General features: G+C 40.0%; 1 protein-coding gene across 2 annotated transcripts in view; it reads left to right on the top strand.

The window, feature by feature from the left end:
- Window positions 1-27053, top strand: part of dmxl1 (Dmx-like 1) — a 33129-nt gene extending 6076 nt beyond the window's left edge. For both annotated transcript variants that reach the window (XM_058389959.1, XM_058389960.1), the window contains exons 9-45: window positions 1397-1598; window positions 2265-2418; window positions 3240-3428; window positions 3547-3788; window positions 4261-4927; window positions 5014-5135; window positions 5230-5319; window positions 5427-5529; window positions 5612-5731; window positions 6129-6338; window positions 6546-8186; window positions 8276-8386; window positions 8588-8757; window positions 8958-9055; window positions 9144-9309; window positions 10055-10304; window positions 10404-11458; window positions 12010-12192; window positions 12472-12548; window positions 12809-12930; window positions 13035-13277; window positions 13487-13683; window positions 13772-13917; window positions 14009-14094; window positions 14789-14990; window positions 15224-15341; window positions 15686-15748; window positions 16597-16683; window positions 16788-16906; window positions 17402-17543; window positions 21676-21736; window positions 21952-22079; window positions 22432-22509; window positions 22594-22685; window positions 22812-22864; window positions 24377-24594; window positions 25001-27053. In XM_058389959.1, the coding sequence (XP_058245942.1) occupies window positions 1397-1598; window positions 2265-2418; window positions 3240-3428; window positions 3547-3788; window positions 4261-4927; window positions 5014-5135; window positions 5230-5319; window positions 5427-5529; window positions 5612-5731; window positions 6129-6338; window positions 6546-8186; window positions 8276-8386; window positions 8588-8757; window positions 8958-9055; window positions 9144-9309; window positions 10055-10304; window positions 10404-11458; window positions 12010-12192; window positions 12472-12548; window positions 12809-12930; window positions 13035-13277; window positions 13487-13683; window positions 13772-13917; window positions 14009-14094; window positions 14789-14990; window positions 15224-15341; window positions 15686-15748; window positions 16597-16683; window positions 16788-16906; window positions 17402-17543; window positions 21676-21736; window positions 21952-22079; window positions 22432-22509; window positions 22594-22685; window positions 22812-22864; window positions 24377-24594; window positions 25001-25225 (8230 nt within the window). In that variant the 3' untranslated portion in view covers window positions 25226-27053. The remainder of the gene's footprint in view (window positions 1-1396; window positions 1599-2264; window positions 2419-3239; window positions 3429-3546; window positions 3789-4260; window positions 4928-5013; window positions 5136-5229; window positions 5320-5426; window positions 5530-5611; window positions 5732-6128; window positions 6339-6545; window positions 8187-8275; window positions 8387-8587; window positions 8758-8957; window positions 9056-9143; window positions 9310-10054; window positions 10305-10403; window positions 11459-12009; window positions 12193-12471; window positions 12549-12808; window positions 12931-13034; window positions 13278-13486; window positions 13684-13771; window positions 13918-14008; window positions 14095-14788; window positions 14991-15223; window positions 15342-15685; window positions 15749-16596; window positions 16684-16787; window positions 16907-17401; window positions 17544-21675; window positions 21737-21951; window positions 22080-22431; window positions 22510-22593; window positions 22686-22811; window positions 22865-24376; window positions 24595-25000) is intronic.
- The last annotated feature ends 52 nt before the right edge of the window (window positions 27054-27105 follow it).

Here is a 27105-nt window from a genome sequence, read left to right as displayed (position 1 = left end):
AAAAAATATCTGGAGAGGCTAAAGAAGCAAACTGTGTTTTTTAAGAAACATATGCTGTCAAATATAATATGATATAGCAAAAAAAGCATTAGACAGTTAAGTAAAAATACCATAATAGACTTATGGTGTAGGGCTGCAGCTATCGATTATTTTAGTAATCGAATATTCTACCGATTTTTCCATTGAGTAATCGGATAAGAAGTAATTTTTCTTTATTAAAGAGGAATACTAAATAAGACGGGTCTCTTAAAATGAACAACTTTGTTTCCTATTTAGAACAATGAAAATAAAATCTAAACCTATTTAGTGCATTTAATTGACATTCAAAATGCAAATATATAAATAAAAAAACTTAATTACTTCAAAAAAAAAAAGGTAAACGTAGTACAACCTGAAACAAAATAATAATAATTATTATTAATAATAGTAGTAGTAGTAGTAATAATAATAATAATAATAATATCTAAACATTGCATTTATGTTGTGCAACTTAACTTTCACATTTCAGTCTAACTACAGCTCAAGCATGACATAAGCCTTTACTGCCTTCCTGGAAGACTTTGTGTGTGTGAGACTACATGTAGCCACAATCCACATACATTTTTATGGGCCTTAATTTCAACTAGCAATTATATTGATTTAAGCTAGGTGCGAACATTTATATTGTTTTAAGCTAAGTGCAAATGTTCATATTGTTTTAAGCTAAGTCCAAAGCTTTTGTTGACTCCGTGGACTTAAAGCAAGGACTGGGTGTCTTTGAATGAGATGTTGAAGTATGGAACTTGTACTATTGTGGAACACTTGTACTGTAAGATTGAACACAAGTTCAATCTTACAGTAAACGCACTATACAGAGTTGTCTGTCTGTTTTAGTTTGAAATGATCTGCCGTTTCCTTTGGCCTGAATCTTCTCACCCCTCACTGTTTTCTGCCCGAGTTTAGCAGGTTGTGCGTCAGTAATAATGGTCCGTGGGGAAACGCAGTGCTCTGTGTGTAGTTACAGTAAATGGACTAAATTTGCCTCGATGATCTTTTGTATTCGAATTACTTGAGGTATAGTTTCAGCCATATTATGGTGACTTTAAACTTTCAAACAGTGGCACTAAACTGCTCATTGTTCGAACCATTACTAAAAAAGGTCTTAGGTCAGTATCATGCGTAACTGAGAAATGCCTGGTTTAAGCAAATTCCCCCTCCACTAATCCCTGTGCAACTTTCTGAATAGCTCTGAGGTCTGAATATGTGTGAAATTTTGGTATTAACTCATTATCCATGTGTAACTCGGCTCACAATGTGACGCACTGTGTTTTGTTCCGAAAGCAACTGGAAAACGGCATTGATAATTGTCATTGCCACTTAAACATTGTCACTTAAACAGTGTCTTCTCTGCTTCCAGAGGTGCTGTGTGTAATGTGTTGCTGACCTGCTGTAAAGACAGTGTGTGTCGGCTATGGTCTGAAACACTGCTGCCCAGTGACTGTCTGCTCTCTGGACTAAGACAAAATCACAGCAGCAGCAATAGCAATGATACACTCAAGTCCAGTAACATAAAAAAGGCTCATTACAATAACAAAGGCCAGAGTCGGAACCTGCCTGAGGTGAGTAAAAGTTCCGCCTTGATGAAAAGACTGCAAATATACTGAGAAATTGGATTATTTATGAGGAAACCTGTATAGAGGATTTGACGTTATATGGCTTATCTATACACTTCAAATTATGAAGTGGAGTTTCAGAAGCATAGTGCAGTTTGTTTCATGCCCTTTCATGTCTGCTGCCTTCTGATGTGCTTTCATTCTTCCATTGCTGAGATCTCACTTTCATGTTAGAATTCAGTGTCGCAAGGCAGAAGAACGGGTTCAAAAAGATCTTTATGAAAGGACAATAGTGGATTATCATATAAAGTAAAAACGACGTGAGATTCAGAAAATTCCATGGTGTGGCGAGTTTCTGCTCAACAGTGTAAACATGATGACATTGACCTAATACAAGTGATTTACCAGTCATGTACAAAATTGTGAGTTTATTATGTACACCAACTGTACTTTTAGCTATGCACAACTTATCAACCCCCATATAAGGGACCATTATAGGACCACAGCTTACCAAATGCTGACTGGATGTTGGACCATTCTCAGCACAGTTGTGAAACTAACATGGAAGAGGTGTGCTGGCATAAGTATGTTATGCCTGCTGTACCTTTTGGTGCCTTTATTAAACTAGCAACTTGCTTAATTGTTCTAACTCTTTCTTTATATGATGCTTAGCTGCCAGAAGTGAGTCGGGGACCAGTCAGAGGTTTGGCTCATGCAAGGCTTCTCCCTCAGCAGCAGAATAAGCATTTAACCCACAGAGCCCCCATCACTCACGCCAATGCACTGTGCCACTTTCACATTGCTGCTAGCATCAACCCGGCCACAGGTAATCGCTTCTCCATCCACTTTTCTGTGCAAACAATTTGGTTAATTTAACATTTAAAAATGATTTACATTATACATTTTGATAGCAGCTGAGGTTTTAGAATAGCATCCCAATCTACATAGATTGTGCTCTGTTTATTTCTGTTCCTCTGTACCGTTTGAGGCTTTATGCATTTTGACATAAAGCCGGAAAGGTTATGCAAGCGTGTGGGAGGAATTTGCTTGTCATGGTTTTGATGTGTTTTTTTTACTGTAACCACACAGACATTGTGTCAAATGGCGGTAAGCCAAGAGAATTATAAAGTTTATTTGCTTTGTAATTAAAAAGTGCAATAAAAAATAATGTTACTAGCTCAGTCCCCCCTTATAAACTCATATAAGCATATTTACAATTTATAATTCATGCAGTTCTAATCAGGCAATTGTGTGGCAGCAGCACAGAGCAGAAAATCATTCAGAATGAAGTGGGGACATCAGCTTTAATAAATGTTCACATCAACCATTAGAATTGGGGGTGGGGTTTGATCTCAGTGATTTTGACAATTGTTGGTGGCAGACAAGCTGGTTTGAGTATTTCTGTAACTGCTAATCTCTTGTGATTTTCACAAACAACTATTTCTAGAGTTTACTTAGAATGGTCCAACAAAGGAAAAACATCTTGTGAGCAGCAATTCTGTGGATGGAAATTCCTTGTTGATAAGAGGGGACAATAGAGAATGACCGGCTGGTTTGATTTGACAGAAAGGCTACATTATCTCAAATATTTAAATCTGAAGGACTGAACTATATTCTTCTCACAACTAATGGACTGTGTTATTCCAGATATTCCTCTGCTGCCCTCCATATCATCTCTGAGCGGTTCAGATGAAGAGGAGCCTGGTGGACCCTTCAATGTTCATTGGCTCAACAACAAAGAGCTGCATCTGACGCTTACTATGGAGGTGTTCCTCCAGCAGCTCAGGAGCAGTTTGGAGCTTCAGAATCCACCACAGGCTAGCCAGACTGATGAAGGTATTTTCTGACCTCATCTTAAACATCTGATGCCTTTTGTTTAATATTATTTAGCTGCTTATATTATTTAAGAATTATATATAAATAAAAAAAGTATTTCCTTTTTGCATTAATACAGACTATGAGGAGGAGGGCAATACTATAGGCCCTGAAAGCAGAAAAGGAGAGCCCAGCTTCAAAGATGGAGCTTCAATTCCTCTCCCTAAAGCTGCGGTGAATCACCAGGTGGAGGTGTTACTGAATGACTGGAACAAGGGAGCAGACATGCTTTTTAGCATCCACCCCATGGACGGATCTTTACTGGTGTGGCACGTTGACTGGCTAGATGAATACCAGCCTGGAATGTTCAGACAGGCACAGGTAAGGACACAGAATGGGATCCACAGCATTTAACTAACCGAATTTAATGCTTATCATATTTTTTTCCTTCTTAAAAAATATTTTTATTATCCCCAGTTGGAACAGAGGATATACTATACAGGCCAGTATCAGTTGATTGTAATTGGGGAAAAGCCTTGTATGGCATGGCCAGAATAAGTATTTGAACAAAATAAAAATAATATATTGCATTGAAAAAGATTTTATAAGCTAAGCAAAATATTTACACATATTGACTTTTGAGTATTTCTCAAATAGCTATTAATGTAAATTAACTCCAAATTAAATATTCTGTATTCATTTTGATCAAATTAAAAACATGAACATTAAAAACATTATCTGCATTCATATTGTTGTGGCACTAAGTGTGTTTTTTTTCCCTCTTATTACCAACTGCACAAGATATTTAGCACAATGATCTCAATATCTTATCTTATGTGTTATTCTGTCACAGGTGTCTTTTGCCTCCCGAATCCCTGTTGCCTTCCCTACGGGTGACGCCATCTCCCTGAGCCGCAGCGTAGTGATGTATGCCTGTAACAAAAATGTAGATTTAGCTATCCAGCATGGTCGCCAGCGTCCCCAAGGGGTACACCGCACTTCTTCAGCTCTAATTGGCCTGGGCCAAGGCAAGCAGTGCCCGAACGGGCTGCGTCTGAGTATCTTCACGCCCAATGTGCTGATGATCTCTAAGCATTCTGATGGCTCACTCAACCAGTGGTCCGTGAGCTTTGCTGAGGGCTCAGCTTTCTCAACTGTGCTTAGTGTTTCACACAAATCACGCTACTGTGGTCATCGCTTCCACCTTAATGACCTGGCCTGCCACTCTGTACTGCCCCTTCTTCTAACCACCTCACACCACAATGCCAAGGTGTGCAATCCCATTGCCCACTCAGGGCCTGGGCCAGTTTCTTCAGGCCAGAGAAGCCGGTCTTCCCTGGGTGCTGTTCCACAGGACCCAAATGCAATTTATAGTGAACTAATACTCTGGAGGGTGGATCCTGTTGGACCCCTCTCATTTTCAGGGGGTGTGTCTGAGCTGGCCAGAATCAACTCGCTCCATGCATCAGCTTTCTCCAATGTGGCCTGGCTTCCAACTCTCATCCCAAGCAACTGCCTTGGTAAAGGTTTATTTATTTTTTTGGATATTGTAGCATGCATCTCAGCCTTTGTTCTGACTACTTATTATTTCACTCTTCCGTCAAAGGTGCATATGGCAACTCGCCAAGCGCCTGTTTTGTAGGAAGTGATGGCCATTCCTTGAGATTGTACCAGGCAGTTATCGAGGCTAAGAAATTGCTGAGTGAACTCTCCAATCCTGAAATCTCAGTAAGTGTATATAAAATGATCAATTTTTTAAATAATTAAAACTATCTTTAGATAAAAACAAACCCTAACACTTCATCGGTTTTGTGTGGCTCAGAAATATGTGGGAGAAGTATTCAACATCATAAGTCAGCAATCTACTGCAAAGCCAGGCTGCATCATAGAGCTTGATGCTATTACAGACTTTGTATGTATATGTTCTTAGATTAACCTTTCAGTTACAAACAATAAATTAGCATATTACATGTTAATAGAAGGGTCAGGACTTTACACTTCTTGTTACTGCCTCTACAGCAAGGGAAGGAGACCCAGCTGTTACATGTGTTTGAGGAGGACTTGATCTTGGGAAACCAGAAAAAAGATGATTCCTCACAGGATCCCCCATCTGTTGAGAATAGTAGGATGCCTTTCAGGAAATCTGTCTCATCTTTATCAAGTTTTTATTTGTTAAATGTAATTTTCTGTTGTCCTCTTATTAGCCTCTGACCTGACACTATTCTCGGCTCGCTTCTTTCTGGTGGTGATTGAGTTTACCCAGAGCAAGAGATCAATCCTTCATATGTGGCATCTGCAGCTGGCAGCAGCACCTGTTACAGTGGGTCTGTATCTGATTTTTTTTTTAAAGAAAACATTTTGTTTTCATGGGAGTATAAATGATTAATTCATCAGCCACTTATTCAGTCCCAAGTTTGGTTTGCCCAGAAGTTTTTTTCCCCTAGTTGTTGTTTTCCCTGATTTGTTTTTTTATTATTAGCTGGGCAACCATGAATATGAAACTAATGTTTGATTTTAATGTTTGGTAAAATCTGCTTGCCCCAAGCACTCTGGGTAGTAATATCTCCACCCTGTCTTTGTACTTTGTGCTGAGATATCTCATGAAGTATTCAAAAAGGAAGTAAACCTTTCATGCTTTCTTTATGCTGGCACAAGTTTGAGTATCCTGTTTGTTTGCTCATATTTATCCATTTCATTTATCATATTTATTCCTTTTTTCAGGAGACACCACAAGCTCTGCTGATAAAGACACTGTGGCTTCATCATTTATTTGCAACTTACAAAATGACTCACCATCATCCCATAAATCACCACTTAGCAAGTCTAACCTGCGAAGTGCCTGTCGCCTCACCTTGGCCAAAGACAGAGTTTTCAGTCAGGAGATGAACCTTCCAGAAGGGGTAGAGGTTATATCTGCCACACCAGCAGCAGGTAGAATGCTCAGTGACTCTGGCCAATAATATGTTGGTGATTTCCAGAGATATAATTCAATGTTGATTTGCATGAATTGTTATTTGTTGTTCACATATTAGTGTTTAACTGAACATTTTGTTTGTCATTAGTGCTTAATTAAATAACGCTGTAAGAAGTCAGTTTTTCGAGCACATAATTAAATGCCTCTTTGTATATTCTTTGCAGGCCACTTAAGCTCGTCATCTCTGCAGCCAACTGGCCGGGCTCCATATCTTCTTGCGACATCTTGTACAGATGGATCTGTGAGGTTCTGGAGTTGCAGGGTAGTCTCTGATGATGACAAAACTCTTCATACATCTCCTTACATCTGGGAGGAATGGCCTTTGCTAGTAGAAGAAGGTCTTGACAATAGCAGTGCAGTGAACATTCCTGACAGACCCGTGGCCATTAGCTGCTGCCACACTAGCCGAATAGCTGTGGCATTTCAGGACTCCAATCTCTCCAGACTTGCCAAGAATCCTCTTTTTCATGTGAGCATATTCCAGTGTGAATCCACTGGAGGGTCCCAGTGGATATTGGAGCAGACACTTGAACTGGATGTTTCAAATAGTTTGACTAACAGTGGCTCAGATAAACATCTGCATCTTCCCAGCTACCAGGATGGTTTAGTGAGTACTGGGGATTGTTTACACAGCAGTGGTAGAAATCTAGTTCACCTGGACTGGGTTTCTAGAGAGGATGGTTCTCATATATTGACTGTAGGTCTTGGTTCCAAACTATACATGTATGGGCTGCTCTCAGGAAAACCTCCAGAGCTGGGGCTGTCAGACAACAGCAGGGAGCATTGCTCTTCACGGCTTGTTCTGTTGCGTGTAGTGGACCTGGTATCCTCTGTAGAGGGCTCTTTGCCAATCCCGGTCTCCCTGTCTTGGGTTAGAGATGGCATTCTTGTTGTTGGTATGGACTGTGAAATGCATGTCTACTCTCAGTGGCAGCCGGCAGCATTACCCAAATCAGCACTGACTGCAGGTGATGCAAATAGTGGCAGCATGAGCTCACTTAACACCGCTCTAAAGCAAGAAGGACAGATTCCTCAACCTTCTAAAAAGAATCTTACCAGGTCCATGACCAGCCTAGCCCAGAAGCTTAGTGGTAAAAGGACAATGTATGACCTTCCAGCTGAAATGGAAGACTGCGGCTTATTTGAGGCTGCACACCACTTGTTTCCTACCCTCCCCCAGTATCATCCAGTACAGCTTTTGGAATTAATGGACCTAGGCAAGGTGAGACGTGCCAAAGCTATTTTGTCCCATCTGGTTAAGTGTATAGCTGGAGAAATTGTGACTCTAAGGGACACCAGTGTCAACCAGGAACGTCGTTTACGGTCCCTTACTATTAGTGCCAGCGGTAGTACTTCCAGGGATCCCAAAATGTTTACTAAAACTGAGAGCTCAGACTACACAGAGATTGACTCCATCCCACCATTGCCCCTGTATGCTCTGCTTGCTGCAGATAATGATACAGCCACATGTGCAAAGGGCAAAACATCCAGTGTCAGTGGGGACAGCGGCCATGGTTCCAGCCGAGCAGATACCTATGATGAGCTTTTCCAGACCAGCCCTGTGAGCTTGGATGACATGGATCTCTTAGATGGTGAAGAAGAGGATGCTAAAGCTAAGGTCATTGATCTGTCAAAATACAGTCCCACTTTCTTTGGCCCTGAGCATGCCCAGGTTTTGTCAAGCCACCTGCTTCACTCTAGCCTTCCTGGGCTGACGCGAATGGAGCAGATGTCACTTATGGCCTTGGCTGATACCATTGCTTCAACCAGCACAGACATCAGGGAGAGTCAAGGAAAAGATCAAGGTCAGTATATTTTGTTTACCTGTGTGCTTTTTTTATGACTGCGGTATGATGCGGTAGATTCTTAACTAAATGTTGTAACCAAAATTTAGGTGGAGAGACATTGGATGAATGTGGCTTGAAGTTTCTGCTTGCTGTTCGTTTGCACACTTTCCTTTTGACATCATTACCTCCAGTGCACCGTGCACAGCTCCTCTGCCAAGGTACAGTTACACAGTGCCAGTATCAGTGTTCAAAATGTCATTTCATTCCCAAAGTCTAAATATGGGCTTTTATGTTTCCTTGCCCTGGTTTGATCATATTCTTGAAAGCTGCTTCGCTGTCATTTGTTGTTATTCTTCTTGTTTTTTTTTTTGAGTTTGCTTGTGGACTTAAAGGTTTTAATTCTGGTTCCTGGTCTGCAGGACTGTCTACATGTCACTACACCTGGGCATTTCACTCTGAAGCTGAGGAGGAACTACTCAACATGCTGCCCTGCATGCAGAAAGGAGAACCCACCTGGCCTGAGCTGAAAGCCATGGGTGTAGGATGGTGGCTAAGGAGCACCAATAAGCTTCGTAGATGCATTGAAAAGGTTGGTGCTGGTAGAGATTTGTAAACATTTTTAAAAAAATTCAGAATATATATATAAAAAAAAAGTATTTTTCTACAGAGAAGTGTAGTTGTATTTAGGTCCCCCAATGCACATAATTTGTATTTTATGGTCCCAGATATTCTTTTCTTTTCTTTTTTTTGTTGCTAGTCAATTATTCATTCTGCCATCACTCTTACCAGGTAGCAAAGGCTTCTTTTCAAAGGAATAACGATCCCCTGGATGCAGCCCTGTTTTATTTGGCTATGAAGAAGAAAGCGGTGGTCTGGGGACTGTACAGGTGTGAACTTCATCTTACATTTTGAGCCTTAGGATTAAAAGCACCTCTCTGCAGGCTTGGTTTAACTAGGAACTTCTGTCATGTGAAGGTCCCACAAGAATGTAAAGATGACAGCTTTCTTCAGTAACAACTTTAATGAGGACCGATGGAGGAAGGCTGCGTTGAAGAACGCATTCTCTCTGCTAGGAAAACAGAGATTTCAGCACTCGGCGGCGTTCTTTCTGTTGGCGGATTCCCTCAAGGATGCTGTTGAGGTAATTGTTCTTATAGCTGGACTTATTCTATATAATATGACCAATTTTTATGGAAGGCAATTACACTTTTGGGAATTCAGGCACAAAGTATTTTATTTGGTCAACTTTAAAAAACTTGTTTTTTGCTTTTCCTCAAATTCTCAAAGCTTATACATTAGCATAAGATTTTCTTTGTATTCTTTTATGAATACCTTTTATTTAGTGGATCTAGGTTTTGAGAATCACCAGTGTGTGAAGCTTCATGCTTGCTAACATCTGTGTTCTTTTTTCTGCCCCTGCCACTATTAATTGTATCAGTTCCAAAATCAGTTAATCTGTTTGTGACATTGTATATACAATTTCTATAATTCTAATAATAATAAAAATAATAATAATAATAATATGGTGGCATTATATTTTGGGGTTTTATGTCATTCTGTTCATCTGTCCATCTATCAATGTGTACATATAAGATTCTTGTTAAGACAAGTGGTTTAATGCTTATAGGATTAACACAATGTTATTATTGTAACCAACAGATGACCTGTTACTGGAATTTATCTAATCAGGTCACAGCCAGGTCAAATGTCTGAAAATGTTTTCATTTTATTCCTGTTTTATTCCTAAAAAGAAGAGCTAAACTTAATGGCAGTGGAGGCATTTCCATCAATACATTGGTGTTGAGATCTTGCCTGTCCTTGTCTACGCCATTTACCGTTTCGCTGTATATTAATTGCAAACATGCTAATTCTGAGTATACATTAAGGTTTGCCTGGAGAAGATGCAGGACCTGCAGTTGGCCTTGGTGATTAGCAGATTATATGAGTCTGAGTTTGAGACATCCTCCACTTATAAGAAGATTCTACAGAGGTATGTCCTGGGTCATGACCACCAGATTCCAATGCACCAGGATCCCTTTCTACGTAGTATGGCATATTGGGTTCTAGATGATTACAGCCGAGCATTGGATACTTTGCTTGAGCAACCCAACCCAGATGTTGATGCTTTTCAGCAAGGTAGGCAGAGGTGCTATGTAACCCACATGTATTTTTTTGTTTTGACACAGAAAATATTTTGGTTAGTGTCTTTGCCAATTTCTTTTGGTTGACTTGCAGGGTCCACAGAATCCTCTCCTTGCAATCCAGAGGTTTTCAATTTCTACACCTACCTCAGAACTCATCCACTGCTCCTTCGACGTGATAAGGCAAAAGTGGGGCTGACTGGACTGGACGTGGCTGACTCTATTAGTCTTATAGAACGGAGACTGTTCTTCACTACTGCTTATGCTCACTTGCAAGCTGGCTGCCCCATGTTAGCTCTAGAAGTTCTTTCCAAAATGCCCAAAGTTATTAAGAAACCTAAGCTGCTGCAAAACCAAGAGAAGACCTCACCAACGTTTAGTGGTCCAGACAGCAAAAGTGGGAAAGACCAAGCCTCTACACTTGACTGGTCCCAACCTATGTTTAATGGCTTTGGGTCTGTCTCCGATACCTTATCTTCTCCACAAGAAGACCACAGCCACTCAGACTCTGTATTGAGTTTTGACTGGAGTCAGCCTTCCATGCCTTTGCAAGATGAGCCTTTGGAGCTGAAGTGGGGCAGTGACAAAGAAGAATCTGAAGATGAAGAAGCTGGCCTAGCGATGAAAAAAATCAATCCAGAGAGCCCTGCTGCCCTTTGTGAAGCTCCCGACTCTGCCTCCCTGTCTACAGATGCCAGTGTAGACAGCTCCCTTATCCTTTTGGAGGACATCTTAGCTTCTAGGTTCAAGTTTATTTCCTGTCTGAAGATGCTGACCGCAGAGCTGCGGACTCTGTCTACAGGTTACGAGCTAGATGGTGGGAAGCTCCGCCACCAGCTGTGCCACTGGCTGGAGCGTGAGGTTGTGGCCCTTCAGAAGTGTTGCGGCTACAACCCCAACTTTCAGCAGGTGGCTGGGGGCATCTCACTTGACCTTGGCCAAATGAGTGGTGCCTCTGGAGATGAGAATGAGTACCAAGGGACTGTGGAGCAGGTCAGAGAGGTGCAACACAAGCGCAGACTGTGGCTCCAGAGAAACCAGCCTCTGCTACGTATCTTCCTAAGCTACTGCAGCCTACATGGTTCCCATGGTGGAGGATTGGCATCAGTCAGGATGGAACTGATTCTACTTCTGCAAGAATCCCAACAGGTAACTAAACTCTCAACAGGCTCAATACTTTTATGGTAAAATATTTAGTAATAATAAATAATTAAGTAAACAGTAATATATTTAGTTTGGTTAAAAAAAAGTATAAATAAACATGCTTAAAATATTTATTTTAGTGTGAAAGGAACAGCCCAATAGATGTAAACTGTAGTTAATTGGTCTTGATGGTTTTGGAAACATCAGCTAAAAATAATTGCAGTGCTAGACACAATGCAGCAAAAGTGACTTTTCAAGCAGTGACTGACAGGTGGAGCTGAAGCACAGGGCTCTGAAGAGCCTGTCCTCCTTTCTGCAGATCTTCAAACTGATACAAGCTCTGCTGAGTAAATACAGCAAAAGCCTGTCGCAGGGACTGGTAGCCTCTTTTGTCTAATCCAAATTCTGATTCTGTCTCCTATTTGTGACTGAAGATGAATTTGAATTATATTCTGTTGTTATTTGAATATGTATTAAATATGTATTTTTATTATTTTAGCACATTATTTGGCACTAGAACTCTGTTTGATGCAATAATCTGCTCTTGTCTGTATTAGGGTGACAGTTCTCAGATTCCTGTTCAACAGCAAGCATCAGTTCCTCTCCTGCTGGCTTGCACTGCAAGCTCCAAAACTGTTGTGGCCAATCCTATAGTTCACCTGACCAACCTGACACATGACATACTAAACACCATTAATGCATTGGACTCTCCTCCTCACCCAGATGTTATTAACAATGAGGTATGGAGCATTTCAGGGGGATGGGACATTACTTATGTATTAATGATGTGTGTAAAAAAAAAGTCTGCAGCAATAATTCTGACACAGTGGTGCTAAATTCTAGCCTATTTTTGAGTAATGTCTACAAAATAAACTCTCTATTATTTGTTGGTAAAAATTGTACTTTGCTTGTTTCCAAATGGGGAAACTAGTTTTGTAGATAAAGAAATGTGCTTCTTTTTATTGTTACACTGTCTGTTCTGTCTCTCACGTCTAATTCAATGCCTGCTTTGCAAACAGATTTATGTGATGCATACTCTGGCAGCTTCTCTGTCCGCCTGCATCTACCAGTGTCTCTGTGACGGACATGGTTACAGGTAGGTTGGACTCAATATAGTTTGATATTTGACGACAGTTTGGTTATATGAGCAATGGGGAGGAAGGAAGTTTGCATAAATGTGCCAATCAGTCACTGATTTCTAACCTAGTTTTGCCGTCAGACTAGTAGACAAAAAAATATAACAGCCATGTAATAGTGTGAATCTTCATAGATGCAACATTAATTGAAGAAAATATAGCATAGCACTTCATATTTTGAACATGATAACCATACAACTGTAATGTTTTGTTTCAACAGTCATATCAACCAGTTCACAGGCACTGTCTATGAGAGCATTCTGCTTTCTCATCAACACCCTGTGCGAACTCTGAGTATGGATGAAGCTGTCATTCCTAACACCTCTCCAGCACAGTGGCCAGGTAAGCTACATATTTTCTTTTTTCAATTAGCATTAATATTGTTATTAGTAGTAGTAGTATTGCTGCTGCTGCTGTTTTACTGTTTTTTATTTTTTGTGGTACAGGTATTAGTACTTTGGTTCGTCTCTTTGGTGCAGCAGCAGAGGAGAACCAGCCAAGTGTGGGTGTGCTTCTGTGTGAGATCCTTACAGCCGTTTACCTCAGTTGGTTTGTGCATGGCCTGGCCACACACTCCAGCAACGAGCTGTTCCACATCGTGGCCCATCCACTCAACAGCAAGCTGTGGGTGGCTGTGTTTGGTGGCGGGGCTCGCCTTCCTGTATCAGGAAAATCTTGTACAGCACCTGGTTAGTGTTTTGTAAGGAATAATTGCTTCATCACAGCAGAAGATGCTGGCACATTATCTTTTCAATGTAGAAATTAAATGTATTAATTCAGTTGAAAGTACTAAAATATTTCAAAATCTCATTGTTGGTCTTCTGTGCTTATTGATAACATACACACTTGTGTAAGAAACATACTACTGTTTCTTATGGTACATTGCTGTGTGTTTCAGCTCCAGCTGTGATGCAGGACCAGGAATGGAAGCAGAAGCGTTTCAGGATGCATTCCTCCAGAAGCAGCTCCAGGGAGGTACCAGACAGCCCAGTCAGCCCAGTCAACCCCAGCCCTATAGTAGAGCAAGAAGCGTCCATTTTTAAAGAACGCTTTGTGCCTCCTGAGCTCAGTATCTGGGACTACTTTATTGCAAAGGTTCAAGACAAATAACATTCTGTCCAATCTTAATCCATGTTTTCAAATGTATTTGTTTGACATATCCACATTTATATGACTTCCACAGCCCTTCCTGCCATTGTCTGCTAGTGGAGTTGAGTATGATTCAGAAGAAAGCCAGGGGAGTGACGAGGAAGAAGAGGAAGATGATGCTTTTGGAGAGGTTGACCCCAATTCTCCTCTTCAAGAACATTCCAACAACAATTCATATAGGTTTGCAGAGCTACTGTATGTCATATATTTTTGGATCATGCTGTGTTTTTGTTTGCAATCTGATTAAATGCCAAAATTCCTCTGTCCTTAGCTGGTGTTTGATGCGTGTTGCCATGGTGCAGCTGGTGCTAGCCAATTTGAAATCGTTCTATCCCATGGCTGGCTATGACCTCTTGGGTAAGAACTAAAGCCTTATTCAGTAAATACACTCCAGGAATCACTCAGTTATTTCTGTCATCTCCTGCCAAAACCAACACGTAATTAACATTGGCCAGGTTTAAAACACAGAACACTAAGATATTGATGAAGTTTAAAAGAACTTGCCAAAGAATTGATGCATCCTGGGGGTTTCAGGTAGGTCACTAAAAGTGGTATTGCACAGAGCCTATGTATGTGCCTGTATATGACCTACTGATCATCAAGCACAACGTGTGTAAGCACAATAACCACAACAAGCCCTTTTAACCCTCACCTCAACCTCTCTGAGCACCACTGGGATGAAGTGGAATACCGACTGCACCCCAGGCCTCCTTGCTGGACACCGTTGCCTGATTTCACTAATGATAATTCCCCATAGCCATGAGCCAATATCTAGAAGAGTTCTCAGCCTTCCTAAAGGAGTGGAGGTTTCATCATAACAGCAAAGAGGAAACTAAATCTGGAATGGGATGTTTATAAAGCAGATATTGTGCGCTTTGTGTGATTGACAAGTGCACAAACTATTGGCCATATAGTTTATATCTGGAAATCCTATCCTGTCTTAATAAAATGTGACTCAGGCCATTTCTAGGGTTTTGTTTTATGGTGGTGTTCACTGGGGTATTGTTAGTGCTGTAGTTGTATGCCCAGTTTGTGTGTGTGTGTTTTTTAGATCTACCTGTATGCTCCCCACTGTGCCACTCAATGATTAAAACACTACAGCGATGGGAGCAGGTGTTACTCAAGAGACTGGAGATTTTCGGTGGGCCTCCTTCCAAATATATCTCCACACACCCAGTTGATGGGACCATGGCATCTGGACCAGCTCTCCTTAGACACAAGGCCTTATTCGAACCTTCTAACACACCGTTCAGGTTAGCTGTGATGAGACATTTTGGATTTTTTCTCAAACACACACAGCCAGTTTCTTCAGTTGGTCAACGTTCTGGAGTGTGATAAAGCATGTAAAATGTTTTTCGATTTTTAAATGGATAAATGAAATGCCTAAAAAATCATTCTTGCTTAGTAACTTGACAGTAATAAAATCTGTAAAGATGAGGATTGTGCATTAACAATACTATATTGACAGTGCATGTTTATCATCTAGGTCCCGACACCATTCTGCACTCTCAGTTAAGAGACTATGGCAGTACCTAGTAAAACAGGAAGAGGTGCAGGAGACTTTTATCCGCAACATCTTTACCAAAAAGCGGGATCAGACAGAGGTATACAGTCATTTGCATGCTTTTCTGATTTGTGCCATCAATAGTAGTAATTATAGTATATAGCCGTGGAAGCTATTTGTTCGATTTCAGTGCTATAGTAATAAAATAATAGTTTTAGGATTGCATAGAAAAGATCTGTGTATGCTTCTAGTGTTGTGCTGTAACTGCTGGTGTGGTGTGTAGTTTTGCCTGAATCAGTGTTCACATAATTTTGTTGCTGCTTCTGTGCAATTTCTGTTTGTTATTTAACAGTCTAATTGTACATTTTCGATGTGAGCTACTGACTTGCATGTCTTCATTTCATTTCCTCGTCTGATATTTTGTGACTATTTTGAAAAATTAAGTCGGTTGAGGACTGCACTGACAGCTTGAGGTATTCAGGGATGGAGGAGCCTGGTCTCAATCAGGTACTGCTTGTCATATTGCATTTTTGTTTTTCTTTTTTTCTTTTAGATTTGAAGTGCATGTGGGTTCATGTTGTCATGAACTTTACATTTAATTAATGATATGAGATTTTAAAGTTGTGATTATTGTCTTAAGATGCAGCCCATCGTCCTTGCTCTAAAAGACAAGTAACAAAAAATAGAAATATTGAACATCTTTGATCTTATTTGTACATACTGATGCTCATATGGCTATTATGTTAATGCAAATAAATTCAATGCCATTAATTCATTCATCTTTATCCAGGCCTGTCCTAGGACACTGGGTGACAGGTGGAAATACACTTTGACAGAGACACCAGTGTATGGCCAGGGGATCTATTCAGATCTGTTCAAATCTAATAACACTTTTACTATCTCTGACGGATACATCCCTGATTTGAGAAACGGCCATGTAATGGCTGATATTTGTCAAATAAAGACATCGGTGTATCTGCATAAAAACACACCAGAGTGTTTATCAGAAATATATTGTCTATATCTGTAATTCAAGCAGTGTTGATCACTTATTCTCATTAGCATGTAAAAGAACATCCTAGTGTAGGTTTTAAGATGAGTGTTTTCACAACACATAGTAAATTTCCTAAACTTTACAGATTATGGAGCAACAATACATGCACGGCACAACCAGCTGTACTAATTCACATAATCACCTTGATCCCTCAGAGACAAATTAAATAACAGTTGCTCAAATAACAGCAGCCATTCTTTGTTATATGTAATATATTATGGTAATGTGAGAATTACTGTAGACAGAAGTCAAATGTTAGTGGTTCATTGAGATTTGAAAATTATGACTCTGTTTCACACAGATTGAGGCAGATCTGGGTTACCCTGGAGGCAAAGCACGCATCATTCACAAGGAATCTGACATCATCACTGCCTTCGCCATTAATAAGGTGCAGAGCTGCGTGAGAGAAGCCCTGGCATTTTCTGATGAAAGTTCTGGTTTTCACTTGTGAAGTGTGTGTATGTGTAATGTACTGTATCATGCTCTTTACAGGCCAATCGTAACTGCTTAGTGATCGCATCCACCCATGACATCCAGGAGCTGGACGTGTCCTCCATTTTGGCCACTCAGATACTTACATGGATTGATGATGAAGCCGAGACGGAACTGAAGTAATTGAACTTCATCTAAACAGTACAACTTTAAAATCCAGGAAAATTTGTCACAGTGACAAAATGATGGAAAGCTTCACATTTTTACTATAGTCCCCCAGCAGGAATTATAGTGCTGGTTCAGATCTCTATTTTTTTAAGCATCTTCTATATATTTCTAACAAGGCATATACCGTATATTTCTCAGTCATACAAGTCCCATCTTCTTTTCACTACCTTCACAAAAGCCCTTTATATGAATGAGGTTTAAATGAATAAATGCCGTCAGTGTAGCTTATTTCCGCTTCATTCACTGGGCAGACACTGAAGGATATTATATTTGGATCTTATTATTACCTGATCGTCGGTGTGGATGCATTGTTTCCAGATTCATTTCACCATGAACCACTGTAATGATCCATTTAATTTGCTATTTCGTTTAACAGGAAGAGAGCAGACACATTATGTTGTTCAGTTTTCATTTGGACCTGCATTGTGTTTCATGCTGTGTTTCAGAGGCGATGATTTCTTGGTTGTCCAGACCCGGGATGACTTCACCACTTTGCATGGCACAACACCCTACACTCACAGCAGCCCTGGCACTCCCATTAATATGCCCTGGTTGGGCAGCCACCAGACTGGCAGAGGAGCAGCCATGGTGAGTAGCCCATGACCATGTTTCTGGCTAGGTCATATCTGCTTATGTTAGGTAGTAAAATTCTGTTTAAGTATATGGTTTTGCATAACAAATTTATACACTACCAGTCAAAAGTCTGGACACACCTTTTAATTCAATGTTTTTCGTTTAGGGATTTATTTTCTACATTGTAGAACAATACTGGAGATTTCAAAACTATGAAATAACACACATGGACTTAAGTAATCCATATGTAATGACGACAAAAAACAGTCGGTTGTTATTTTAAGACACGAAGGTCAGGTGTTCTGGAATAGTTCTTGCAAAAACAGTATTGTCAAGTGCATTTGCAAAACCCATCAAGCACCATGATGAAACTGGCTCACATGAAGACCATCCCAGTAAAGCAAGACCAAAACTTGCCTCTGCTGCAGAGGGGAAGTTCATTTAGAGTTACCAGCCTCAGACATCACCAATTAACAGCACCTCAGATTAGAGCCGTTATGAAGGCTTTACAGAGCATCAATAGCAGACATATCTCAATATCAACTGTTCAAACGAGATTATTGTGTATTTCGGCCGCCTTCAGCATTGTTTTACAATGTAGAAAGAAATAAACATCAGGAAAGACCATGGAATTAGAAGGTGTGTCCAAACTTTTGACTGGTAGTGTGTGTGTATATATATATATATATATATATATATATATATATATATATATATACACACTATATTGCCAAAAGTATTCGCTCACCCATCAAAATAATCAGAATCAGGTGTTCCAATCACTTCCATGGCCACAGGTGTATAAAATCAAGCACCTAGGCATGCAGACTGTTTTTACAAACATTTGTGAAAGAATGGGTCGCTCTCAGGAGCTCAGTGAATTCCAGTGTGGAACTGTGATAGGATGCCACCTGTGCAACAAATCCAGTCGTGAAATTTTCTCGCTCCTAAATATTCCACAGTCAACTGTCAGCTGTATTATAAGAACGTGGAAGTGTTTGGGAACGACAGCAACTCAGCCACGAAGTGATAGGCCACGTAAACTGACGGAGCGGGGTCAGCGGATGCTGAGGCGCATAGTGCGAAGAGGTCGCTAACTTTCTGCAGAGTCAATCGCTACAGACCTCCAAACTTCATGTGGCCTTCAGATTAGCTCAAGAACAGTGCGCAGAGAGCTTCATGGAATGGGTTTCCATGGCCGAGCATCCAAGCCATACATCACCAAGTGCAATGCAAAGCGTCAGATGCAGTGGTGTAAAGCACGCCGCCACTGGACTCTAGAGCAGTGGAGACGCGTTCTCTGGAGTGATGAATCGCGCTTCTCCATCTGGCAATCTGATGGACGAGTCTGGGTTTGGCGGTTGCCAGGAGAACGGTACTTGTCTGACTGCATTGTGCCAAGTGTAAAGTTTGGTGGAGGGGGGATTATGGTGTGGGGTTGTTTTTCAGGAGCTGGGCTTGGCCCCTTAGTTTCAATGAAAGGAACTCTGAATGCTTCAGCATACCAAGACATTTTGGACAATTCCATGCTCCCAACTTTGTGGGGACAGTTTGGAGCTTGCCCCTTCCTCTTCCAACATGACTGTGCACCAGTGCACAAAGCAAGGTCCATAAAGACATGGATGACAGAGTCTGGTGTGGATGAACTTGACTGGCCTGCACAGAGTCCTGACCTCAACCCGATAGAACACCTTTGGGATGAATTAGAGCGGAGACTGAGAGCCAGGCCTTCTCGTCCAACATCAGTGTGTGACCTCACAAATGCGCTTCTGGAAGAATGGTCAAAAATTCCCATAAACACACTCCTAAACCTTGTGGACAGCCTTCCCAGAAGAGTTGAAGCTGTTATAGCTGCAAAGGGTGGACCGACGTCATATTGAACCCTATGGATTAGGAATGGGATGTCACTTAAGTTCATATGCTAGTCAAGGCAGGTGAGTGAATACTTTTGGCAATATAGTGTGTGTGTGTGTGTGTGTGTGTATATGTATATATATGTATATGTATATATATATATATATGTATATATATATATATATATATATATATATATATATATATATATATATATATATATATATATATTATATGGCCACTGTACTCATATATGGCAACTAGTATGTGGACATCTGACCATCACACCTATATGTAGTCCTTCCCCAAACTGTTGGCACAAACTTGGAAGCATTACAGTGAGGGAAAAAATTATTTGATCCCCTGCTGATTTTGTACATTTGCCCACTGACAAAGAAATGATCAGTCTGTAATTTTAATGGTAGATTTATCTGAACAGTGAGAGACAGAATAACAACAAAAAAATCCAGAAAAACACATTTCAAAAAAGTTATACATTGATTTGCATTTTATTGAGTGAAATAAGTATTTGACCCCTTTGCAAAACATGACTTAGTACTTGGTGGCAAACCCTTGTTGGCAATCACAGATGTCAGGCATTTCTTGTAGTTGGCCACCAGGTTTGCACACATCTCACATCTCAAGGAATTTGGGCCCACTCCTCTTTGCAGATCATCTCCAAGTCATTAAGGTTTTGTGGCTGACCCTTCAGCTCCCTCCACAGATTTTCTATGGGATTAAGGTCTGGAGACTGACTAGGCCACTACAGGACCTTAATGTGCTTTTTTTTTAACCACTCCTTTGTTGCCTTGGCCGTGTGTTTTGGGTCATTGTCAGGCTGGAATATCCATCCACGACCCATTTTCAATGCCCTGGCTGAGGGAAGGAGGTTCTCATCCAAGATTTAACGGTACATGGCCCTGTCCATCGTCCCTTTGATGCGGTGCAGTTGTCCTGTCACCTGGGGATGGTGTAGTTGGGGTCATAGGCAGCATTCCTCCTCCTCCAAACACGGTGAGTTGAGTTGATGCCAAAGAGCTGGATTTTGGTCTCATTTGACCACAACACTTTCACCCAGTTCTCCTCTGAATCATTCAGATGTTCACTGGCAAACTTCAGATGAGCCTGTACATGTGCTTTCTTTAGCAGGGGGACCTTGCGGGCGCTACTGGATTTCAGTCTTTCACGGCGTAGTGTGTTACCAATTGTTTTCTTGGTGACTATGGTCCCAGCTGCCTTGAGATCATTGATAAAATCCTCCAGTGTAATTCTGGGCTGAATCCTCACCGTTCTCATGATCATTGAAACTCCATGAGGTGAGATCTTGCATGGAGCCCCAGACCGAGGAAGGTTGACAGTCCTTTTGTGTTTCTTCTATTTGGGAATAATCGCACCAAATGTTGTCACCTTCTCACCAAGCTGCTTGGTGATGGTCTTCGAGCCTTGTTTATGTCTACCCTGACATCAATGGACAGCTCTTTGGTCTTGGCCATGATGGAGAGTTTGGAATCTGATTGATTGCTTCCTTCTGTGGACAGGTGTCTTTCATACAGTTAATGAGTTGAGATTAAAAGCACTCCCCGAGAGTGCTCCTGCTGTAATCTCAGCTCCTTACCTGTATAAAAGACACCTGGGAGCCAGAAATCTTTCTGATTGATAGGGGATCAAATACTTATTTCACACATTAAAATGCAAATCAGTGTAGAACTTTTCTGAAATGTGTTTTTCTGGATTTTTTTGTGGTTATTCTGCCTCTCACTGTTCAAATACACCTACCATTAAAATTACAGATTTTCAGTGGGCAAACGTACAAAATCAGCAGGAGATCAAATAATTTTTTCCCTCACTGTATATTGTCTTTGTATACTGTAGAATTACAATTTCCTTTCCCTGGAGCTGAGAGGCCCAAACATGTTTCATTTTGACAATGCCCTGTGCACATTGGGCATTCTACACCAACCTTGTCTTTATGAAGAACTCTAATGACTTGCACAGAGCCTTGAACCCAACCCCACAGAACACCTTTGGTATGAATTGGAGTGCTGACTGCACCCCAAGCCTCCTCACTCCTGACCTTACTAATGCTCTTGAGGCTGAATGGACATACCCCTGCAGCAATGCTAAAAAATCTAGTGGAAAGCCTTCCCAGAAAAGTGGAGGTTATTCTTAAAAGTTGAGGGACTAAATCAAGAATGGGATGGTTTGGAGTCGACAATTTGTTTTATCCATTAAAATTGTATATTAAAAATGTAGTTTCCTTCTTTAACTTACGAAAGCTTTATCCTCTATTTAGCTAATCAAACGAAACCTTAACAACGTCAGGAGGATGACGTCCCACCCTACCCTTCCATATTGTAAGTGCAACCAAAACTGTTGTTAAAATTTGCCGATAAAATATTACAGAATGGAGCCCAGCAAAGAGTTCCCGTTTTATAAACATGAACAGACTCATTTTAATCCAGTGTGAAAGACAAACCTATCCAATACACAACTAGTTTCAGTATTCATGTGGAAGTAGTATTTTTCAGTATAATGGGGTATAAATCAGTATAATTTTCTTCGAGTACAGACCTAACAGGAGCTCAGGATGGCAGTGTGAGGATGTTTGAATGGGGCCATTCGCAGCAGATCATCTGCTTTAGGAGCCCTGGCAACTCCAGGGTTACGAGGATCAGATTTAACTACCAGGGGAATAAGGTGAGTGAACACAGTTCTCACCTGCTCACAGTGAATATAAATATATTTATATATAGATTGTGTGTGTGTGTGTGTATATATATGTGTATATATATGTGTATATATATGTGTATATATATATATATATATATATATATATATATATATATATATATATATATATATATATATATATATATATATATATATACACACACACAGACACACAGTACATATACAGTATAAATAAATAAAACCTATATATTGAGGTATATATGTATATATAATCATTGTGTGTGTGTTTACACAATTTCTTTCTTCTTTAGTAACTTGGATTTTCAGAAATTAACCAGTAACCATTTTTCCCTTCCAGTTTGGTATTGTTGATGCAGATGGAGCTCTTAGTCTGTGGCAGACAAATACATCAGGGAACACCCCTAAACCCTATTTGGTATGTGCCAACATTTTTTTTCCCCTTCAAGATGTTTTTTCCTTTGCAATGGTAACAGATGGTGTTCTTTGTGTTCCTCTTCAGACATTGCAGTGCCATAACAAAACAGCCAATGACTTTGTATTTGTGGGCTCATCATCACTCATTGCCACTGCGGGCCTTTCCACTGACAACAGGTACAGTGTACAGAACTGCCATTAGAACCCACAAGCCATTTTCTTTTCTGCCTAAAGATAATTTCTGTCAACAGCTTATTACTCAAGTAAACTTCTTTCCGTTCTTCCCTGCCTTTCACTATACAGAAATGTATGTTTGTGGGATACACTGATCATGCCATCCAACGGCCTGGTTCATGGTGAGTTTACATTGCCATGCTTCAGACATGGCAGGTTTCTGTGCACAGTTAAACAGTTCACTTGTATTGCATTAATACTAAACTAACACACTGCAAACAATGAAAGACTTTTTAAATACAATTGCTTTACACATTTGATTTCAATCAGTGATAGCATTTTATTCAAAATAAAGCACATTTGACGTACTCCAAAACCAACAAAAAGTCTAGTGAATGTATATTACCTGTTATTATCAAAAATCAAAGTAAAAATAATAATAAAAAATGGGTGTTGTTACTTATTATATGTGGCCCTGTGATGGACTGGCAACTTGTCCAGGGTGTACCACTGCCTTTTGCCCAATGTGTGCTGGGAGATCCCCGTGACCCTAATTAGGAATAAAGTGGGTATAGAAGATGGGTGGATGTTACTTATTTCAGTGGTGCCCATGTATAGGAAAGTGTCAGTACAGAGAGAAATTTTATATACTTGCTGAGCAACCTGCTAGTCATGTTCACTATACCTACATAAATCAGTAAATTCTAATAAATGTGTGCCTCACCTCCGGTCTTCAAAGATCATGGACTCATGAATTCTTGGGCTCGTCTGTGAGCACCTTGGTTGAACTATTGATGGTGAGAAAAGATGATTTGCAAGTTGCTCAAGCAGGCACTGGATTTGCATCTAGATGACCTAGAAACACACACGACTGGATTTAACTAGATTCCACTGGTGATAGTTTTAATACAGAAACAAACATGTATTATTCACAAGCTAAACTGCTTCTTTGCCTGCTGTGAAATGTAGTGTTGCCGGGTAATGCATAAATGAAGTGTTGCCATGGCAATATTGACAACAGCAGCCCTGACCATATTAAGTGTGATACACTGCATCTGGCAGTAATGCTTGTTTTATCTTTTGCTGGTTTTTTTTAAGCATTGTCTTTACAGTTGTACCATGGTACAATATATAGACAAAAATGTGTAGACACCTGACATTTACACCTGAATGTGGGTCTTCCTCAAACTGTTGTCACCAAGTTGGATGGCAAAAATTGTCTTTGTGTGTTGTAACATCACAGTTTCCCTTTACTGGAATTAAAGAGCCAAAACATATTCCTACATGACAATGCCCCTGTGCACAAATCAAGGTCCATAGACATGGCGTTGACAACTCGGGTGTCCAGACCTCAACCCCACTGAATATATTTAGGATGACCTGAAATGCTGACTACTCCCCAGACCTTCTCACTCATCTGTAATCAACCTCAGTAATGCTCTCATATCTAAATGGGCAAATTCCCATTGATAAACTCCAAAATTCTAGTGGGAAGCTTTACTGGAAGAAAAGAAGTTTATATTACAGCAAAAGGGGACTGCATCTGTAACTGGATGTTTGTCAAGGGCATATGGGTATGATGGTCAAACCTTTGACTATATACTTTATACTCTGGTAACATTATCACTCACCACACCTTTAGCCAATATAAATGGGGCTCTGAATTCTCACTAAAGGTTTCGGTCTGTTTGCAGGCTTTACCTGCCATGAGTCTGGTGCAACTGTACTGGCTCTTGCTCCCAAACAGCAGCTGCTGCTCAGTGGAGGAAGGAAAGGCTGGATCAGTGTGCTGGACCTCACGCTTAAGCTCCAGCGCCAGAGTTTCCAGGCCCATGACTCAGCTGTCAAAGCGGTGGCTGTGGATGCCACTGAAAGCTGCTTTGTCAGTGGCTCGGCTGAAGGCAACATCAAGGTATGTTACATTCATGGTGTTATAATCCAGAATCTCAGAACTCTTTCTGTCTCGCTATCCAGTTTGGGTCAAAAATAATGAATAATATATTCTTTCTTTTACACCATTTTAAGCATAATGTTAAAATGATATTATTTGTTATGTTATGAGACATGTTACTGATTGAGACCATTCAGTGATTCCACCAAATAAGAATGGAGGCAAAGGGAAGTTGTTTTATTTACCCGCCCATGCTCAGAAAATATTTAGAAGAGGGTAAAAGAATATTATAAAAACAAATTTTTTTAAATTTCCTGTTTCCGTTGACTTTTAGTACTACTGTTCATTAAAAAATAACTGGGGGGGGGATGATTATTGAAAACTTTAAAATGATGTTCATGTGTTAACTTGGTGAGCGTTTGTGCAGGTGTGGAACATGTTAACGCAGAGCCTATTGCACACTTTCCCGAGCGAACACGCCCGGCAGTCCATCTTCCGCAACCTAGGCACCGGCGTCATGCAGATCGAGACGGCACCAGGCAACCACGTCTTTTCTTGCGGCGCTGATGGCACCATGAAAATGCGCGTCCTGCCTGACCGTGTCAGCACCTACACCAACAATGTGAAGAATGATGTTAGGTTCATCATTTAGCACAACTGAAGAGTTCGGAACAACTTTTGCACAGGGTAAGATGAGCAATACGAACCACTGGGGAGGGGAACTTCGACCGGAGCGATTACAGCTCTGCCGAAACACTGAGCAGTCATTGTTTTGGAAGACTGACCAACACTGACTGAAAACTTGAGGACGGAGGCTCTTTCATATCACTTCAATCCGGATCAAGCATAGAACCAACATTATATTTAAGCACATTAGATGATCTATTTTACCCCTTTTTAAAATGCATTACATTCAAATCCTAATGGAACATGTATACCACATAAGTAAGCCTTAAAATAATCTGTTGCTAAGCAGTGTTGTGATCGTGGTCTAGATGAAATAGTGAAAAGTGTCCTTATATTTATACCTAAAGTACAACCATGGACCTCTGACATCTCTTGGTTCAAGTGAGGGTTGTAAAACAACTTTGCATACTGTAGCTTACATCTTTGTGACCATTCTTAAATTTAACTGTGCACTAGTTTCTGTTTGTATCCCTAATGGTATGAGCAAGGTATTCTGTAATAATAATAATAATAATAATAATAATATGAAGAAGAAGAAAAAACAGTGTTTAGTTATCTGTAGCATAGTCATTGATTGGGTACATTAAGACCTGTACAGTAAATATGTATATCAGCACAGGCAATCAAAGTTTTTCCAAAAACATGCTCTATAACTTGAACTTATAGTCAAGAAAGCTCTAGAAAAGAAGGATATGACTTTTCATGCAAAGCACTTTTCTGTAGAGGTAATCCACAGGAAATCAGACTTTTTATGCATTTATGTGTACGTAACTGGAATAGCCTTGCCATAGTCAGTTACAAATAAATACTGATGTCTCCAACAAAGATATATTTTGGTCCATATGGGTCAGGCTTGACGGCTAGGATATTCTTTACCTTTCTCTGATTGAATGCTTCAGCAAATTATCAAGCCCTCGAAGAGTTGAATCTCTCAGTAGTGCTGCCTCTAACAGCACTTGTGTTCATTTGAATAGAAACGAGCGAATCCTTCTTTCATGCTGCCAAAGTTCAACTCTTATCACTTCTATGCCTTCAGCTTATCATTTTATTACTTGTTCTTTGAATCAAAGGTAAAGGGTACATATTGATAGCCTATGGTGAATAAGTAGTTAGACTGATGTTTTTTTTGTCAGCCTTGTGATTTATGAGGACTGATTCCAGTCGGCCATTGCACAAAAAATAAAACGTAAGCGTGTAAAAAGATGTACATTAACTTTATTTCGGGGAGCAACTGAGAAGAAATTATTTTGTTTATGTAAATATAAATCAAAGAATATCAAACACTTTATTAACTGTAGGCTACATTTGTTTAACAAAAATATTTATGATTAGCGTGTCATTATATTATATTAGATCTTGCAAATTATTCTCTTAATATATTCTTATTTTTAGACTTCAGGCTATATTTTTTTTCCTCCTTTGTTTTTAGTGCTTGCTCCGAGATCCCCATGCACACTTTACATTCTGGTATCACTTGTGTTGTAAGTACAGGTTATGCTCTAAAAGTAATATTAACCAATCATTCATAGGATGTTTCTTTTTTTTTTCATATTAAAATGATAAAACAGCCAATTGAGGATCAAATGTCGCTTGATTATAAAGGTGGGAATAAGAAATCAACTGTAGTTGTAGTGTGTATCTTGTCAGCTTTTTTTCCCCCCTCTTTAACCTCTGAAATGTGAATATAAGCAAATCCATTGAGTTTTATTATGGATATAATGATTATTGTAAATTGAAATATGTAATATACATCAACTGTAATGGTAAAATAAATCACCTTGCTGCAACATTTATGATAAGGGTATGTGAGGTTTTTTTTTTTTTTTGGTTTACTAAGTGACGAGC

The sequence above is a fragment of the Hemibagrus wyckioides genome, linkage group LG05 (genome assembly GCF_019097595.1).
Source record: "Hemibagrus wyckioides isolate EC202008001 linkage group LG05, SWU_Hwy_1.0, whole genome shotgun sequence".
Lineage (NCBI taxonomy): Eukaryota > Metazoa > Chordata > Actinopteri > Siluriformes > Bagridae > Hemibagrus > Hemibagrus wyckioides.
Note: the sequence above shows the minus strand (reverse complement) of the source record. Positions and strands in the feature narration are given on the sequence as shown.